The following is a 20,574-nucleotide window of genomic DNA, read 5'->3' on the forward strand; positions in this document are numbered from 1 at the left end:
TCTCTCTTCATTCTCCTCCAATTTTGTCAACAACTCCTCGAATGTCTCATAATCTCCCCTCCGTTCACTCTCCTCCAATCTGTCCAATAACTCCTCGACAATCTCAGACTCACCCCTCAACTTCGCCGACTGCTCCAAGTGCCCTCCCCCAAGACATTTTTGGGCTGCCTCTCGGGCTTCCAGCCGCGCTGCTTCCTCATACCGGCGCCTCTCTGCTTTCGCTACCTCCAGCTCTGCCTTGGGGTGGTGATATTCCTCTGGTTGTGCCCAGGGTCCTCCGCCATCCAGAATTTCCTCCCAAGTCAATGAGTCCTGCGATCGCTGCTGCCTTTTACCACGGATGGATATGAATCCATTCTTTTAATGTAAGACGAAAATAACACGAAGTACACTAAACAAACAAAGAAGAATATCAAAACGACCGTGACCTCTATAAACACTGCGTGCAAACATGCAACATCACATAGACAATGACCCACGAAATACCCAAAGAAGATGGCTGCCTAAATATGGTTCCCAATCAGAGACAACGATAAACAGCTGCCTCTAATTGAGAACCAATCTAGGCAACCATAGACATACATGAACACCTAGATGGTAAACAACCCCATAAACCTACAAAACCCCTAGACAGTACAAAAACACATACATCATCCATGTCACACCCTGACCTAACCAAAATATATAAAGAAAACAAAGAATACTCAGGTCAGGGCGTGACACATCCATGATAGCAAAATTATACTTTTAACCATGTTGAGGCTATATAGTGTTTGTTTACAGTTACCTTGTTAACAAGCAAATGAGTAAAACCAAAATATGTTTTGGGTTTGGAGGGGGTACGACAACTAAGTTCATGAGGCATTTATAAGTTAAATTCTTCAAGAATCAATGGATATATATAGTATTAATTTAACAGTCCAAATATTATATAAGCTGAGGGACAAAAACATTAAGTATTGAATTACTGATAAGGTCTAGTGTCCAAACTAAATTACTCATCAGTCTTCATCACTGTCCCATACTGTAGATAGTACCACACAGTCAGATATTCCTCCAAGGTGACCTAACCAAAGCACACAGCCTCCAAAGCCAAGCTATTGTCCAGTGACTACTGTCTTCAGTTTATTTTTTAAAACCTCTAGTTTGATTTAATGGTGAATGGTGTAAATCTGCTCGCAAAACCATGTCAACTGTACAGTACTGTGCTGGAAATAGATTAGAGTCCATAGAGTCCAACTTCTCTAGAAAAGCACAGTCATTATTTCTTTAAATCAGTTTCGATAGAGAAATATGGCGATACAAGTGTAATGTGGAAACCGGCACTACATTTTCAATTAATTGCTGATCATTTGAAAATCTGACTTGGTTTAAAAAAATAATTACACGACAAGTTGCCTTTTAAATGATTGTTAAGTAAGCTGCTTTGTAGGAGGGTATCCCCCTTCATATATGGAATCTATCCCATGGTGGATATCGCCTACTGGAATCTATCACCAACTGGTTTGAATGTAAAACTAAACAGATATATGTATTCATTTGTAGACATCTGCTCTCAATGAATGGAACCTTTGTATCTTGTTGTAATGTTTTACATTTCCTGATTAGAGACATTTTCCCTCATCTCAGATTTATATAATGAAAAGACCTGATATGAAGGCATAGTTTCCATTACTTTTTATTTCAATTAAATGAACAAGAACCAATATGGAATTTAGTTGCACTTTGTCAGTTGTGTATAAACCTTCTTTTGCAATTATTTTGAAATCTATGTTGAATCTGAAGGATCTCTGTGTAAGTAAGGAACACTACATCAAAATACAGTTAGTCTGACATTTATTTAATCATGTATTATTATCAAACACCATTCTAAAGATTATGATTCAACAAAATACTATTAATTGAAATGTGATTGGAAGTTACATCAGGTTAAGAGAGCCTTTGGAGTCATAGTGTGCATTCCAGGCACTGAAATTCAAAATATATTTTCATCTCAAAGCTTAAAATAAATGTATTAAAATTCTCACAAGTCTTCAAGGCTCCAAATTACACATTTATCTGTGGTCCTGTTAATCTATACTGGTTTTAGTACCTGTAAATACAACACTTGGATTGAGCACGCAGACAATCCAAACAGATTCAGCCTACAATGTGCTTAATTCAGATGATTGCATTTCTGTTCTCGTTGATAATCTCCTTAAGCCCTTGTTAAAGTCCGAAAGTCTTGTTTATAAATATAGTTTTTCACCCTTTTGTAAAAAAAAGGCAAATACATGTTTAATAAAGACAAAGGGGTAATACAGTACGAAGGACTACTGTTGTTGTTTGAAGATGACTGCTGCTGGCGAATGTTGCTGCTGTTTACGTCAAGCCTTATTCCCTCTTTCTAACTACAACCATTCCTTGCCCCAAATCCCTCACATCTCCAGGTTCCACCACTTGAAGGAGAAGGGTTCCCTGCGAACGTTAGAGCCACAGTGAACCTCTCCCAGCAGTTTGTGGTAGGAGGCAAAGTCATCAATGTATGTGCAGCGGAGTCCCAGGCCCTCCATGAGGGAGGTCATCTCTGCCTCCAGGGCACAGCGGCCATCCACCTTGGGCCCAAATGGTTTAGGGATGCCCAGGTTCTTCCCCAACACAATCATGTTCACCTGGAGGTAGAGACATATGCCTCAATTAGGATTTGCTTCTTGCGCTACTTGGGTAGTAGATGATTTGAGCATACTTCCTAATCACATGTAGAAAATCATCACAAAATGTCTAAAATGATTTGGCAGCATTTTTGAGTTTTGCCATTATGTAATGTAAAATGTATAACAAATAAAATAGGAAGTACTTTTGGTTTGGAGGTGTTCTAGTGTAGAATTTGCGTCTGCTCACCATGTCTGGGTAATAGGCCACTGCCCTGTTCTCCTCCATCACATGGAAAAGGATGGGCAGATCAATGATATCATCGTCGTCTAAACCCAGCTCCCTCTTAAGGACATCCCTGTTCCAGTCTATACAGCTCTGTGGGACGACAGCAGTCACAACGTCTACATGGTTATTTCACCAAGCACTGCAATGCTCTGCTAGCCTCTCTGAGTAACTTGTTCATCTGGTGTTTAGTTTCCCTCACCTGGACATAGTTGTTTTCTGCCCCAAGTTTGTCATCACTCAAAATCTCATCTACCGTAATCTCTTCTTCTGCTCCAAGACCTGTTAGGATCGGGAAGGAAGTCGGTGTTGATTATTAACCCACACAGTTCAGGGGTGGTCGGTGACGTTTAAGATGAGGGAGGACAATTATTTTTTTTAGGGGGTGGCTTCTATTACAGCATATTGGATGACTGTCATTCATATTCCAGTCACCCAGCCAAATGTTACATCGATAGGTTTATGCTACTACATGATACAAAAATTCTCTATACCCATCGAGGATGCTTCAACCTAGCCTATGAAAGTAGGTGCACAGGTCAAGAGAAATTTGTGTAATCAAAGTAACGAACATTGACACATTCAATATCATGTTCCACACTCTTGCCTGTATCTAGCTAATCTAGGGTGTAATCATTAGTCTAACAGATGCAAGCGATATTAGACAAATTGAAGTATGTTTGTCCCCGTTTCATATCAATTAAGTAACATTTTGCAGAATCAGCTGAATGATCACACACAAACACAGTTCACTTTCCTAGCAGCCACATACAAACAGCATGATCCCTTTGATCTTTGTATAATTACTTCTCGCATCTACGTGCGCTCCTCCTCTCACAATTTCCCTTCACTTGTAGACTTCAGTGCACAACACATCAGCTATCTGTGATCAGGCGAAAAAACCTTTCCAAGCCAAACCTTCATATCATAACCGAGTCAACGACTCACCACATTTTATGCACTGCAGTGCTCGCTAGCTGTAGCTTATGCATTCAGTACTAGATTGATTCTATGATCCTTTGAGTCAGTGGACAACATGTCAGTTCATGCTGCAAGAGCTCTGATAGGTTGGAGGAAGTTCTCAGAATTACATTTACATTTACATTTAAGTGTAAGTCAAATATGGAAGGGTTGGGGGGGGATGAGGAACATGAGCAGGTGTCTCCGGAAGGTTTTGGATGAACGCAGTGCCCTTGTTTGGGTGTAGGGCCTGATCAGAGCCTGGAGGTACTGAGGTGCCGTTCCCCTCACAGCTCCGTAGGCGAGCACCATGGTCTTGTATTGAAGTCAATGCGAGTTGCAGTACCCAGACTTCATGACGCTCTCTCCTTGGTGAGGATCAAAGGTGCCAGATCAGCTCTGCACATAGCTGGCAGATCCCACTCTCTCTCCCCCATTGCCAGACCCCACTCTCTCCCACCTGAGGTGGGAGTTGGGCCGGTTTTATGACTTAACAGCAGGCCGTACACTTTCTCTCTCTTGCCCTATAGTATGAATGGTGAAAATAATTTGTTACACATTGAGACTTTTCCACCAAAACTCCAACATCCAAAAGTGGATAATGAAACAATATTTCTAATAAAGAATGTTGGGAATGATGTGAGATGGAATATGGAAAATTAATGTCCATTTTGTGATGTGATTAAAATGATCAGAAAGACTTTATAACGGAAACATTGTAACTTTAAGAGCTTGCACACTGTATATATCAGATTTTCATCTAAATGTAAAAATTATATGATTAAATATGAAACGATTTTTGAAATTATATAAATGTGATTTTAGCCTTCGAAACGAGATAATGGCTTTTCATATAAACCTGGGCCCAGTCAGTAACCATGCCCATGTGAGCACAGACATTGTGTCGGCGTGTTGGAAAGCCCCTAAGACCAGAGTGCTGAAAAGGATTTGCTAACGAAATTTACATTAGACCAAAACATGCCGGGGTACTGGCGGCGTGTTAAGTGGTCCTAGCTGTACCCTGAATAATCAACCATTGAGACCAGAGAACGTGAGGCCGCGGTCCACACGCTAAAATGGTGAGAAACTTTGTAAACCAGGCCAAAACATGCACCGTCTGCAGCTGTGCATGTAAAGTAGTCTAGAACGTTTGACCAAAGATGAGGGAAGACAGATCCCTCTGAACACCGTGTGGTACACCTGTAGTATCTACTCTAATGAATACTCCAGAACAGAAGAAGCCTACAACTAAGAAGGACATTGTGACCCCTGGTGAACAACCGGAGACTTCAATCAAACCACTTCCCATAGACAGATCAAGTGGTTTCAACAGAGACAACAGAGAAAGACATCTACGCATAAATATATACAGTTGAAGTCGGAGGTTTACATGAACTTAGGTTGGAGTCATTAAAACTCGTTTTTCAACCACTCCAAATTTCTTGTTAAACCTCTTCAGGCTTGGGGGCGGTATTATCACGTCCGGATGAAAAGCGTGCCCAAAGTAAACTGCCTGCTACTCAGGCCCAGAAGCTAGGATATGCATATAATTGGTAGATTTCGATAGAAAACACTGAAGTTTCTAAAACTGATAAAATGATGTCTGTGAGTATAACATAACTTATTTGGTAGGCGAAACCCCGAGGACAAACCATCCAGGAAATCTTATTTTGAGGTGACAGTGTTTTCAATTTGTTTTCAATGTGAATCTAGATTTCTGAGGCATCTGGTTGCAGTTCATATGGCTTCCACTAGATGTCAACAGTCTCTAGAAATGTGTTGATGTTTTTCCTTTGAGAAATGAAGAAATAGCCATTTCCTTTCTGGGTGTATAGCCAAGTGGACTGTTTTACTTGGGGCGTGTGACCTGAAGCTCGCTCCACTTTAATTTTATACGTAGTTTATCCCATCTTAAATTTTATCGATTATTTACATTTTAAAATACCTAAAGTTGGATTAGGAAAGTTGTTTGAATTGTTTGGACACAGTTTGCAGGTAACTTATTAGATATTTTGTAGTCATGTTGGGCGAGTTGGAACCGGTGTTTTTCTGAATCAAACACGTCAAATAAATGGACATTTTGGAGATATAACAATGCAATTAATCGAGCAAAAGCACCATTTGTGATGTTTATGGGACATATTGAAGTGCCAACAGAAGAAGATCTTCAAAGGTAAGGCATGAATTATATAGTTATTTCTGAGTTTTGTGTCGCGCCTGGCGGGTTGAAATATGATTGTCATGTGTTTGTTTGATGGGGTGCTGTCCTCAGATAATCACATGATTTGCTTTTGCCGTAAAGAATTTCTGAAATCTGACACGGTGGTTGGAATAACAAGAAGATAAGCTTTAATTTGGTGTATTGAACTTGTGATTCTATGAAAGTTAAATATTAAAAAAAAAAAAAAATTAATTTCGGCATCTGCAATTTCACAGGATGTTGTCGAAATGTTCCACTGGCGGAACCTCCGCCCCAGACGTAACAGGTTAACAAACTATAGTTTTGGCAATTCGGGTAGGACATCTACTTTGTGCATGACAAGTAATTTTTCTAACAATTGTTTAGAGACAGATTATTTCACTGTTTCACAATTCCAGTGGGTCAGAAGTTTACGAATCACTAAGTTGACTGTGCCTTTAAACAGTTTGGAAAATTCAAGAAAATTATGTCATGGATTTAGAAGCTTCTGATAGGCTAATTGACATATTTGGAGTCAATTGGAGGTGTACCTGTGGATGTATTTCAAGGCCTACCTCCCAACTCAGTGTCGCTTTGCTTGACATCATGGGAAAATCAAAAGAAAACAGCCAAGACCTCAGAAAAAAAAAATGTAGACCTCCACAAGTCTGGTTCATCCTTGGGAGCATTTTCCAAATGACTGAAGGTACCACGTTCATCTGTACAAACAATAGTACGCAAGTATAAACACCATGGGACCACGCAACAGTCATACCGCTCAGGAAGGAGACACGTTCTGTCTACTAGAGATGAACGCACTTTGGTGTGAAAAGTGCAAATCAATCCCAGAACAACAGCAAAGGACCTTGTGAAGATGCTGGAGGAAACAGGTACAAAAATATCTATATCCACAGTAAAACGAGTCATATATCGACATAACCTGAAAGGCCACCGCTCCAAAACCCCCATAAAAAAGCCAGACTATGGTTTGCAACTGCACATGGGGACAAAGATCATACTTTTTGTAGAAATATCCTTTGGTCTGATGAAACAAAAGTAGAACTGTTTGGCCATAATGACCATCATTATGTTTGGAGGAAAAAGGGGGAGGCTTGCAAGTCAAAGAACACCATCCCAACCGTGAAGCGCAGCGGTAAGCAGCATCATGTTGGCGGTGCTTTGCTGCAGGAGGGACTGGTGCACTTCACAAAATAGATGGCATCATGAGGCTGGAAAATTATGTGGATATATTGAAACATCAAGACATCAGTCAGGAAATTAAAGCTTGGTTGCAATTGGGTCTTCCAAATGGACAATGACCCCAAGCATACTTCCAAAGTTGTGGCAAAATGGCTTAAGGACAAAGTCAAGGTATTGGGGTGGCCATCACAAAGCCCTGACCTCAATCCCATAGAACATTTGTTGGCAGAACTGAAAAAAGGTGTGCGAGTGAGGAGACCTACAAACCTGACTCAGTTACACCAGCTCAGTTACACCAGGAATGGGAAATTCACCCAACTTGTTGTGGGAAGCTTGTGGAAATCTAACCAAAATTCAAAGGCAATTTAAGGGCAATGCTAACAAATACTAATTGAGTGTATGTAAACTTCTGACCCACTGGGAATGTGATGAAATAAATAAAAGCTGAAATAAATAATTCTCTACTATTATTCTGACATTTCACATTCTTAAAATAAAGTGGGGATCCTAACTGAATTCTAGCTGACTTTTAACGAGGATTAAATGTCCGGAATTGTGAAAAACTGAGTTTAAATGTATTTGGCTAAGGTGTATGTAAACTTCCGACTTCAACTGTATTGCATTTCTTTTCTGAATGAGCGGTCGTTCATGTGCAAATGATTCATATTCCTGTGAGCGTAGCTTCCAAATGTATATACAGAGGGGGGAAAAAGTATTTAGTCAGCCACCAATTGTGCAAGTTCTCCCACTTAAAAATATGAAAGAGGCCTGTAATTTTCATCATATGTACACTTCAACTATGACAGAAAAAAATCCTGAAAAAAAATCCAGTGATACACACTGAGACAGTGAAATTAGTCGCCTAACTGAAGGCCTACCGTCAAACATTTTGGCTTGTCCATGCCCGTCGTTCTGTAAGCCTCTGAATAGTTTGTAGCCTGCGTCGGGGCTGGCGAGCAGCAGCCGGAATCCCTACACAGAGAAACAGAGGACAAAGACAACATTGGCTGTGCGCTTCATTTGACTTCCTGACAGCTTTACATTATCACATAAACCACATGGCAGCCACAGCCTGCGTCATGTCTAAATACTTTGTGCAAATGGACAGCATTAACAATTCTTTGCTCGCCGTCATTTCTACTCTATATCAAAGAACACAGTGTATTTACTCACATGTTCTAATGGAGCGGGCAACTATACTTTCCTTGACAATATTGTTTTACCTTTTTGTCAGGAGCTGGGACAAAAGTCATGAATTCATCCACATGCCCAACCAGAAGCCAATCAGAGAACAGTGCAATGGGCTCCTGGACTTTCTGTGCCCAAAGGAAGTCTTGCACTACTTTGGTCATGTTGCGGCCCTTGGTTGCCCTGAAAAGTTAAACAGCCTTATCACCACTGCTCACAGCCATTTTTTATTTAACATTTTTTTTAAATGATCCTTTATTTAACTAGGCAAGTCAGTTAAGAACAAAATCTTATTTACAATGACGGCCTACACCTGCCAAACCCGGACGACACTGGTCCAATTGTGCACCACCCTATGGGACTCCCAATCACTGCCGGTTACAATACAGCCTGGATTCGAACCAGGGTGTCTGTAGTGACACCTCTAGCACTGAGATGCAGTGCCTTAGACCGCTCTGCCACTTGGGAGGCCATCTCTTTGTTCCAAATATGAATTAATCATTAGCAAGAGATTTATAGAAGGAAGTAGCATCAAGGTTATTTAATTAATAAATAAACTTTAGAATAACGGCAAATATTGGGATCTAAGAACCAGATTCTCTTCCGTTGAAGCAACTAACCCCTGGCTAAGGTACACTCACGTGGGGAAAGCCACTCCAATTATGATCCTGCCCAGAGGGTAGATTTTTCCATTCACAATAACTGGAGGGCTAACTTCCAGGTTACCAAACGAGTCCAGGCTGCTCACTTCCTCATCATATGCTGTCCTCGTCACATAGCCAAAGTCTGGGCCCTGAGGGCACCAGGCAGAGAGAGGTTGAGAAAGAGTTCCACCACATCCCTCACAGTATAGAAATAAGAACATTTTAACAGCAGGTGTGGTGAATGCCTTTTCTTACCAGTAGCACATCATAAGGGAAATCCTGTAGTTCTCCGTCTCGGGGGGAGTCCAGCACAACAGGGAAACGTTGGTGAGGAGAGTCAATGTAGCCAAACTCTATCTCATCCTGAGAGAGAAACCTTCTTTACATGTCTATTATATTTCTATATTTTTCATGCAGTTAGAAACAAAGACACTGGTCTATGTTCTGATTTCTTTTAGCTGAAACCGAGAGACAAGACTGACAATGATTTACATTGATGTAAAAGGATGTGAAATAAATGGTGTTTAAAAAAGGTTGGAATTGAAAAAAGTTCAAATGCACAAAAGTGCATGATAGGCTAGAAGCTGAATCTCACTGCTTACCTGCATCCAGCGGTCTCCTCTGTTCATGTACTCATGACAAACCTTCAGCTTATACCCACTGTTCTCCACCAGCCTCCTCATTCCCTTTAGGAACTGGTAGTTATCAGATGTGCTGGGTAACCAAATGCACAGAAACAGTTGTCGGAATAAGTTTACAGACAGCGCGATCATTATTTCCATCAAGATCAATGCCAGGACTGTCGGAACAAGAAGCACAAGCATTTCGCTACACTCGCATTAACATCTGCTAACCATGTGTATGTGACAAATAAAATGTGATTTGATCATCATAATTTTCTTCTTCATCATAGCTCACCTGCAGACGAAGACCTCCAGAGGGTTGAGTGTGTTTGGTGTCATGATCCAGGGAGCCACACGGAACACCACCCTGTCTGTAAAGATGGGCGTCTCAGGGAAGCCCTGGCAAAATAACGGAACAAAAACATGAATGATAGATTCCACGACAGAGGTACAGTATATACCCTTTGAAGTTTTAAACTAGGAACAGTGAAATAGTTACAATGTACCTGAGAGCTGGGCTCCAGCAGGCTGAGGCTGATGCTGATGAGGCCCTCAAAGTCTTTGTCAGGGAATCTCAGGCCCTCAACGTAGAAATTCATCTCAGCGTTTCCCCCGAGGTACGGGACCTCCTTGGACAAATCCTCACTGCCCAGCACCAGTGGGTAGTCCTTCACAAAGCTCTTGTAGAACAGGTTTTCTGCAGCAGTAAATCATGTTTTATAATGAGGATCAAATGTATCTCCATTTATATGCATACGCAGCATTAAAATCCTATTGTATACACATTATACATGCATGGACAGCCACAAGAACACATAAAAGATCTGACTGGACAAAATGTCCTTGACTCACTCAGTGTTTGGTGCATGCCTGCTGTGGACCTGGTTCTGAAGACCCTGACACTCTCTGCATCCCCCTGGGAGATGTGCATGGTCAGCTTGTAGCCCTCTGGGAGCTTGGCAGGGCCACTGGTTCGCAGCACCATTGGGGACATGTCTTTCAGATCTGACATTTCACAAATACTGACATTATTGTACATCAAGTGTCAACCCATCAATGTCGTAATCAATGTGACCTCATCTCAATAACAACATAGGTATGACAGTGTGTAATACAACTACTTATCCTAGAAGGATGGTGGTCGTGAAGGAACCATCAAACCACACCAGACACACCCCTAGCTCAGGCATTTTGTGTTTAGCTAACACAAATACACACATCCCTACTGCTCCTCTCTGCTGATTATACACAAAACACAGACCTGCAGCCTTTAAAATGTTGATTTATTGCAATGCCTGCAGCACTGTCAGCTGGTCAGCTCAGTGGGCCAGGATGACTTGGCTGTTGTTATATACCTGAGACCCTGCTGACCTCAGCACGCTCACTGTCCCGCCTCTTCCCATAGGTGTGTTCTGAGTCACAGTTGACCAGTAGGATGGCACCATGGCCATTAGGCCCCCACATCCACGATCCCTGCAGAGATGAACACTCGTTATTCAGCGACAAGAACTAACACTGCCCTGCCGAATTAGCTTTTCCCAATGTGTTAGCATGAGGTAAGATTAGACTTACAGCTGAGTGGAAAAGCACAACGTTCAAAAGAATTTCCCACTTCCAGGAATATAGTATGAACAGTATTTTGATATACCTATTAATATCAGTGGAAGGCTGTGCCCTGTGTTAGCTAACAGAATTAGCTAGAAGTGCCTTGGCAATCTTCCTTTGTGTTTTGGAAAACAGCATGGACACTAGTCTTCTGAAATGCCTATTCATGTTAGAACGTCTCCTTATGTACCCTGCTGTGTTAAGAAACAAAGATAGTGACCTCTGAGCTGAAAGAGACCTGCCTGGACGGACCCAGCAGACATAACCCACCTTGTTGGGGTTGTTCCTCTCCACCTGGCCATCTCGATCAGCATCTACATCCAGAGAAATCTCTACAAGACAGAGAGGCCCTGGATGTCACTGAAGCTCATGAGCTGCTTTGGGGTCTCAAGTGAAATATCAAAATGTACAAATGACATTCACAAAGGTATGCTTTGAAGGTGGGGGAGGGTGTTAGTTTATATGGGTGTGCTCTCCTGTCCTAAGCATAACACAACATACCAACAGCGGTGAGGTGAACGACAGCTTTCCCTAACACCTCCGTCTTCTCTCCATAATACATGACTGATAGCTGCACAACAAAGGACAACATTTACAAAGTTAAACATCTAGAACACTGGTGACTAAGCAGTGGTTGTGTTTTGATGGGGTCTTCTATGATATATTCATGTCCAGATATGTACAGTACATAATTTCAGAGGAGAATCTAAACAACTGGCCCATTCTGGAACTGAACTAAGTCTCCTTCAATTCCTTATCAATAGAACTGGCACTGTGATTAACCACATCACTTTCCACTGTTTGACATCTCTCTGGTATCAGGTTGAGTGCCACATTTGCATTATTTCAGTGTGGTTTGCATGCCACTCTTAAGAGGCATAGGAGCAGCAAATACTTGATTTGTTTTTCTTATTAACATAATTCACTGAAGGGTGTTCAGTCCCGATAGGAAATATTCAACTCAGGATTATATTAATAAGATTTAACATACTGAAGTCTCAGGGTTCACTCTTAGAAAAAAGTGTTCCAGGGTCCCCAGGTAGAACTATTTTGGGTTCCATGCCGAACCCTCTGGGAAAGGGTTCTAAATGGAACCCAATAGGGTTCTACATGGAGCCAAAAATGGTTATTCAAAGGGTTCCCCTTTGGGGACAACCAAAGGCCCCTTTTAGGTTCTAGATAGCACTTTTTTTTCTAAGAGTGTAGCTATCATGGCTGTGGGAGTGGCCTACTTTATTTACCTTGCTATCATTTCCCACTTCGCTGGCAGTGTCCATGGTGATAAGAAGCATTGTATTACCATTGAGAGAGGTGGGGAGGGTCCCACTCTCCAGTGGGGGTGGGGTGATCCTGTACTGCACTCTGGGACTACATTGCACAGAGAAGTACTTGGAGGTAGGAGGGGCACTCCTTGGGGAACAATAAATACATGTGACAGTTACACATCACACCCTGATACTTTTCTGATACAAATCTATAGCAATAACAGAGTAAACACAAGAGGACATACCTATACTGCAGTAGAGCACCATCCGTGAGTGCCGTTCATTATCCCCTATTTCCAGAAGCAACAGGTGGCAGTGCTAGTTCTAAAGTTACATTGCTAAAGTAATCAGAGAGGTATGATGTCTTCAACATGCCTCTACAATGAGTAACGTACCAAAGAGGGAGAAATACTGGACTATCAACCTACACAAGAATACTGGCAAAAAGGATTGTACTTATATGTCAAAGTATCAACCAACATCCCAAGTTGTTATACTCAGTATGACACTTGTTTATAAACATTAAGCTTAGCTGTAAAACCTAACACCTGGAGTCCAGGCTAAGCCCTGGAGGTGGTCCACACCAAAGGAACATTAGGTTTTTGGAGGAGGGATAGTATTTGCCTGAACAGAGCCTCGGTTTCTCTAAACAATAGCACAAAGAGAAGTGTTTCTTAACAATAAGTATTAAGTTGTTACACACACCGATGTTGTGAAACCATCTGTATCTGCTGTGTAATCATACCATGTGGAGAGTCTGATAAACTAACTGCAGCCGTAGTCATGATAGTACCACAATATGTTTAATTCTTCAGGTTGGCGATTTGTGTTGGGTTTACCACTCTTTTCTATCTAACTTGGAAATCATCTACCATATTAACTTGGAAATCATAGGAACTGATTATAATCCATCGAATTCTGTTGCACTGGAGTCATATAAATTGACAGCTTGTAAGGACAACAAACGAGAGTCTGTTGACTAGCAGAAAGAAGTGACTGTTGCAGACTCCCTCCGCTAAGAACAAGAGGTCTGACTCCTCCGCTGAATACAAATGCCAACCACAAACAGTCCTTTCAGCCCAATATCGGGGCATGATCCTCCAACTCCTTTTGCAGTTGGAATATCCAAGTAGTAAAATGACAACAAAATAGCCAGTGGATGTAATCAATAATTTAAAAATATATTATCACCGCAGGACCTACAAGTGGAAGAAGATTATAAAGCAATTACATTAATATATTCAATTATTAATATGTGTGAGAGAAAAATACTACTTGAATACTTGACATGTGATTTAAATTACTAGGCTATATTTTTAATGTTAACAGCACCACACCCCTTTACATTAGATCAATTGTCTAATGTTCCATTTTCATTTCAATAATAACTGAATAATAACACGAGGGATACGATTTTACAAACAATAACTGAGATTAATGTTAATCAACCGTCCTTACCAATGCATGACATTAGTAAATATTTAATTATATTTCTAATAAATTAATCAATAAATGACGACCCATACTTGATGTCTTGGAGAACTAGCCTAACGTTACCTGTTTATGTTTACAGTAAGTTCCGTGCCAACCACGCACATGACTTTGGTCGTTTTTCCATACTCAATTCTCAGTGTCCGAGGGTGGATGATCATGACTTTCCCTGCGGCAGCGGCAAAAGTATTTGTTTGCTGTTAGCTATGATAAAATAGACTTGTACCGCAATTCCTTCACCCTGATATACAGTATTGGCAGGAAGTAAATACATGCTGCTGGGCTGGCTCTAGTGACCAGCTGATTATAACGCAGGTGAATGTCTCGCGTCATCCGATGATTGGTTACAAATGGTCTCGCGCAGTTACTGTAACTGTATGTATTCAGCCAGCCCCTGTCCTCAACATGACATGACAGAGGTGCAACATTGTATCCGCCTTAACAAATGAAATAAAGCAATAGGGTTATTCAGTATTGTGTTCCTCCAAACCGGGGACAAATTACCCAGCTAGCCTATAACATCATGAGAACCATATAATTCTTAGAGCATAGCGAGGCGTGGTTGTCCTATGGCCATGGTCAACCTTCCCATAACATGTCCTACCGGTTATCTCATGGTTCTTTTTAAAGTAATGTTGTCAAATTTGGCCGATAATGTTAAGAAACAACGTTCTGTGGGAATTTCAGTACTTCAGCATAATGTTTTCTACAGGTTTCCTCATGGTTATATTTAAAGTCATGTTCTCAGAACATTAAGAAAACTTTCCATGAAAAAACCCCAGAAAACATTACACAATCAGTTCTCAGCATCAACAAAACTATTTTTTCCCTCTCTTTTTAAGTGTGTTCAGGTGTTTTGGCCACGCCCACTAATTAGCTACAGCTGGTATTAATGAGTGCTTGTTTTCTTTGAATAGACAAAAATTAACAGCTTTGTTTGAATAATTAAAAAAACATAGCATGCTAGCTCCATCCTGAAGCTATGGATTTCCATCTGTGCTTGTAGTTCAAAACAGTTAACACAAATTAAGTTAGCAGCCTTATTGAAACATGTTCTCGTAACTTTATTTATTTACCTTCAAATAACCTATAATTTTCGTTCTCAGAATGTTAATAAAACCATACAGGAAAACTTTTAGGGAACCATAGAAAAACTTTCTCAGAACCTCCCTTCAACTTAAAAATGTATGTTCTTAGAACATGCAAAATGTTAATTTCCATTCTTTGAACACTTAAAAAACATTCAGTTTTAACCGTCAGGAATCTTATGAACAAAAACGTATGTTCTCACAATTTACAAGAAACCAAATGTACTAGCTGGGTTGGCTACTGAGAGATAATCCCCAAATAGTTTATCTAGCAGTACATAACAGGTGAAACAATGTATTGCCATAAAAATGTATTTTTCTTTGTAAAAATATAGTATTTTCACGCTACTGTGTTGGCTATGGTGTAGTCTATAACAACAGCCTACTACCACCTGAAGACATCTATTGGTCCAGTTGACTAGCATAGATACACTCACATGTTTAGGTTCACTTTCAACACTGTGCCAACAACATAAAGAGCCCTCAAAGTTTCTCAATGTGAAGATTAAATGTCTGTTGATACGGTACTGGTATGTCGGTTGCTTTTCTCTTATTAAGGTGCTGAAGGAGATTAGGGTGCCTGGTCATAGAAACTTGTTCCTGTGAAACATCTATGGTGATACAGTACATTGTAGAGGAGCAGAATGATGGAATGAGATATGACACAGCGAAAACTGGTTTTTAGAAATGTTTGCAAATTTATTAAAAACTAAAAACAGAAATAGCTTATTTGCATAAGTATTGAGACCAATTGCTATGAGACTCAAAATTGAGCTTAGGTGCATCCTGTTTCCATTCATCATCCTTAAGCTGTTTCTACAATTTGACTGTAGTCCACCTGTGGTGAATTCAATTGATTGGACATTGGAGAGGCACACACCTGTCTATATAAAGTCACACAGTTGACAGTGCATGTCAGAGCAAAAAACAAGCCATGAGGTCGAAGGAATTGTCCTCAAGAACGCTAAGTCAGGATTGTGTTCAGGCACAGATCTGGAAAATGGTAACAAAAAATGTCTGCAGCATGGAAGGTCCCCAAGAACACAGTGACCTCCACCATTCTTAAATTGAAGAAGTTTGGAACCACCAAGACTCATCCTAGAGCTGGCTTCCCAGCCAAAGTGCGCAATCATGGGAGAAGGGCATTGGTCAGGGAGGTGACCAAGAACCCGATGGTCACTGACAGAGCTCCAGAGTCCCTCTGTGGAGATGGGAGAACCTTCCAGAAGGACAACCATCTCTGCAGCACTCCACCAATTAGGCCTTTGGTTGAGTGGCCAGACGGAAGCCACTCCTCAGTAAAAGGCACATGAAAGCAAGCTTGGAGTTTGCCAAAAGGCACCTAAAGACTCAGACCATGAGAAACAAAATTCTCTGGTCTGATGAAACCAAGATTGAACTATTTTGCCTGAATGCCAAGCATCACGTCTGGAGGAAACCTGTCACCATCCCTACGGTGAAGCATGGTGGTGGCAGCACCATGCTGTGGGAATGTTTTTCAGCGGCAGGGACTCAGAGACTAGTCAGAATGAAGACAAAGATGAATGGAGCAAATTACAGAGATCCTTGATGAAAACCTGCTCCAGAGTGCTCAGGACCTCCGACTGGGGCGAAGCTTCACCTTCCAACAGGACAACAACCCTAAGCACACAGCCAAGACAAAGCAGGAGTGGCTTTGGGACATTTACATTTACATTTAAGTCATTTAGCAGACGCTCTTATCCAGAGCGACTTACAAATTGGTGCATTCACCTTATGACATCCAGTGGAACAGCCACTTTACAATAGTGCATCTAAATCTTTTAAGGGGGGGGGTGAGAAGGATTACTTTATCCTATCCTAGGTATTCCTTAAAGAGGTGGGGTTTCAGGTGTCTCCGGAAGGTGGTGATTGACTCCGCTGTCCTGGCGTCGTGAGGGAGTGTGTTCCACCATTGGGGAGCCAGAGCAGCGAACAGTTTTGACTGGGCTGAGCGGGAACTGTACTTCCTCAGTGGTAGGGAGGCGAGCAAGCCAGAGGTGGATGAACGCAGCGCCCTTGTTTGGGTGTAGGGCCTGATCAGAGCCTGGAGGTACTGAGGTGCCGTTCCCCTCACAGCTCCGTAGGCAAGCACCATGGTCTTGTAGCGGATGCGAGCTTCAACTGGAAGCCAGTGGAGAGAGCGGAGGAGCGGGGTGACGTGAGAGAACTTGGGAAGGTTGAACACCAGACGGGCTGCGGCGTTCTGGATGAGTTGTAGGGGTTTAATGGCACAGGCAGGGAGCCCAGCCAACAGCGAGTTGCAGTAATCCAGACGGGAGATGTCTCTGAATGTCCTTGAGAGGCCTAGCCAGAGACTGGACTTGAACTCGATCTAACATCTCTTGAGAGACCTGAAAATAGCTGTGCAGCAATGCTCCCCATCCAACCTCACAGAGCTTGAGAGGATCTGCAGAGAAGAATTGGAGAAACTCCCCAAATACAGTTGTGCCAAGCTTGTTGCGTCATGCCCAAGAAGACTAGAGGCTGTAATCGCTGCCAAAGGTGTTTCAACAAAGTACTGAGTAAAGGGTCTGAATACTTATGTAAATTTGATATTTCAATTTTTTATGTTTAATAAATTAGCAAAAATGTTGAAACAGTTTTTGCTTTGTCATGATGGCAGATGTGTTGTTACATACCCTTACCACCTGGGAGCGGCCCGTCAGAAAGTCCAGGATCCAGTTGCAGACGGAGGTGTTTAGTCCCAGGGTCCTTAGCTTAGTGATGAGCTTTGAGGGCACTATGGTGTTGAACGCTGAGCTGTAGTCAATGAACAGCATTCTCTAGTCGGTGTTCCTTTTGTCCAGGTGGGAAAGTGCAGTGTGGAGTGCAAAATAAATTGCATCATCTGTGGATCTGTCGGGGCGGTATTCAAATTGGAGTGGGTCTAGCGTTTCTGGGATAATGATATTGATGTGAGCCATGACCAGCCTTTCAAAGCATTTCATGGCTACAGATGTGAGTGCTACTGGTCAGTAGTCATTTAGGCAGGTTACCTTAGTGTTCCTGGGCAAAGGGACAATGGTGGTCTGCTTGAAACATGTTGGTATTACAGACTCGGTCAGGGACAGGTTGAAAATGCCAGTTGGTCAGCGCATGCTCGGAGAACACACCTCCTGGTAATCCATCTGGCCCATCTGCCTTGTGAATGTTGACCTGTTTAAAGGTCTTACTCACATCGGCTACCGACAGCGTGATCACACAGTCATCCGGAACAGCTGATGCTCTCATGCACGATTCAGTGTTGCTTGCCTCAAAGCGAGCATAGAAGTTATTTAGCTTGTCTGGTAGGCTTGTGTCACTGGGCAGATTGTGGCTGTGCTTCCCTTTGTAAGTCCCTAATAGTTTGCAAGCCCAGCCACATCCGATAAGATTCGGAGCTGGTGTAGTACGATTCAACCGTAGTCCTGTATTGACGCTTTGCCTGTTTGATGGTTTGTTAGAGGGCACAGCGGGTTAGAGTCCCGCTCCTTGAAAGCGGCAGCTCTACCCTTTAGCTCAGTGCGGATGTTACCTGTAATCCATGACTTCTGGTTGGGGTACATACGGTCACTGTGGGAACGATGTCATCGATGCACTTATTGATGTAGCCAGTGACTGATGTGGTGTATTCCTCAACTCCATCAGAAGAATCCCGGAACATATTCTAGTCTGTGCTAGCAAAACAGTCCTGTAGCTTAGCATCTGTGTCCTCTGACCACTTCCTCATTGACAGAGTCACTGGTACTCCCTGCTTAAGCAGGAATCAGGAGGATAAAGTTATGGTCAGATTTGCCAAATGGAGAGTGAGGCAGAGCTTTGTACGCGTCTGTGTGTAGAGTAAAGGTGGTCTATAGTTTTTTTTCCTCTGGTTGCACCTTTTAATATGCTGTTAGAAATGAGGTAAAACTGATTTAAATGTCCCTGCATTAATGTCCCCGGCCACTAGGAGCGCCACCTCTGAATTAGCATTTTCCTGTTTGCTTATGGCCCTATACATCTCGTTGAGTGCGGTCTTAGTGCTAGCATCAGTTTGTGGTGGTAAATAGACAGCTATAAAACATATTGATGAAAACTCTCTTCGTAAATAGTGTGGTCTTCAGCTTATCATGAGATACTCTACCTTAAGCGAGCAAAACCTCAAAATGTCCTTAATATTAGATTTCGTGCACCAGCTGTTGTTTACAAATAGACACAGACCGCCTTGTCTCACTGGAGGCAGCTGTTCTATCTTGCCGATGGACTGAAAACCCCGCCAGCTGTATGTATGTTATCCATGTCGTCATTCAGCCACTACTCCGTGAAACATAAGATATTACAGTTTGTCTAATGTTGGTGGGGCATATTAACCTGTTTTCATTATATTCTGGAATCACTATGATCACTTCTACATTCATTTCTACATGAATGTGGATGCAACTATGATTACAGCCAATACTGAAAGAATCGTGAATAATGATGAGTGAGAAAGTCACAGAGGCATAAATATCATAGTTTCCCCTGTTATTGTAATGGTGAGAGATTAGCATGTCTTGGGGGTATAATATTTGTGTGTCTGAAACTTTCTCATTCATCATAGCTGATTTGGACATGAAGCGTGGAAATGATAATATAGGTACCATTGGCTTGCATTGGATTTGTGCCACGAGTGAGAAAATGGTAGCATTTGAAACAATGGCTAGGTAAACAAAACCAAAGCATGGATTGCTGTCATACCTAGTCCATAGACTGCTTACAGGGTAAGGAAACCAAAACAGTGAATTCGAAAAGAGTGGGACATAATATAAATTGGGACAGTTTAATCCTTGCATGTTTATTTCTCAGTCTGACAAAAGACAATTTAAACTATTGTTTCTAAACTTTCGCAGAGAAAACACACGATAAAAATCACATCACTTGACATAGAAGGGGGCAGAGCAAGCTTCAAACAGGAAGCTGTTTGTCCAAGATTAAGATGTCCCGAGTTCATGCCAGGTATGGGCCGAATCGGGAGAAAGTGTAACTTGCTAAGCAAAACAGCGTGATGTCCCATACACAAACATCCCTCTTTGACATGTAGAATAACAGACTGGTTTCATAGACTAAACATAACATAGCAAACGTAAATCCAGGACTCTCAAATTAGTTTGGTATGGTTACTTATTAAGGCAAACATGAAAGGTATGTAGGTAGGGTCTATAATACCTGTCTAGTAACCCAAACGTAGCATGTTCAAACCTCATGCTAATTAGCAACTTTGCAACTACTTAGCATTTTAGCTAACCCTAACCCCTAGAGCTAGCTAACGTTAGCCACAACAAATTCTTAACATATTGTCCGTATTGCAATTCGTAACATATTGAACGAATTGCAAATCCTAAAATATAAGAAATTGACAAATGTATACACTCGCTCTGGATAAAAGCATCTGCCAAA

At 41.7% G+C, this 20,574-nt stretch overlaps 1 protein-coding gene across 1 annotated transcript; it reads right to left on the reverse strand.

The window, feature by feature from the left end:
- Positions 1 to 1,662: 1,662 nt before the first annotated feature.
- Positions 1,663 to 14,371, reverse strand: LOC118388154 (protein-arginine deiminase type-2-like). Its single transcript, XM_052526771.1, has 16 exons — positions 14,138 to 14,371; positions 12,557 to 12,725; positions 11,817 to 11,886; positions 11,586 to 11,647; positions 11,066 to 11,183; positions 10,563 to 10,715; positions 10,217 to 10,407; positions 10,006 to 10,109; positions 9,690 to 9,801; positions 9,343 to 9,450; positions 9,085 to 9,236; positions 8,479 to 8,626; positions 8,134 to 8,227; positions 3,119 to 3,198; positions 2,881 to 3,009; positions 1,663 to 2,651 (listed from the first exon to the last, which is right to left on the reverse strand). The coding sequence occupies exons 1-16, from the start codon at positions 14,230 to 14,232 to the stop codon at positions 2,418 to 2,420; spliced, it is 2,019 nt and encodes a 672-aa protein (XP_052382731.1). The 5' UTR covers positions 14,233 to 14,371; the 3' UTR covers positions 1,663 to 2,417.
- Between the last annotated feature and the right edge of the window lie 6,203 nt (positions 14,372 to 20,574).

The sequence above is a fragment of the Oncorhynchus keta genome, chromosome 10 (genome assembly GCF_023373465.1).
Source record: "Oncorhynchus keta strain PuntledgeMale-10-30-2019 chromosome 10, Oket_V2, whole genome shotgun sequence".
NCBI classification, from domain to species: domain Eukaryota; kingdom Metazoa; phylum Chordata; class Actinopteri; order Salmoniformes; family Salmonidae; genus Oncorhynchus; species Oncorhynchus keta.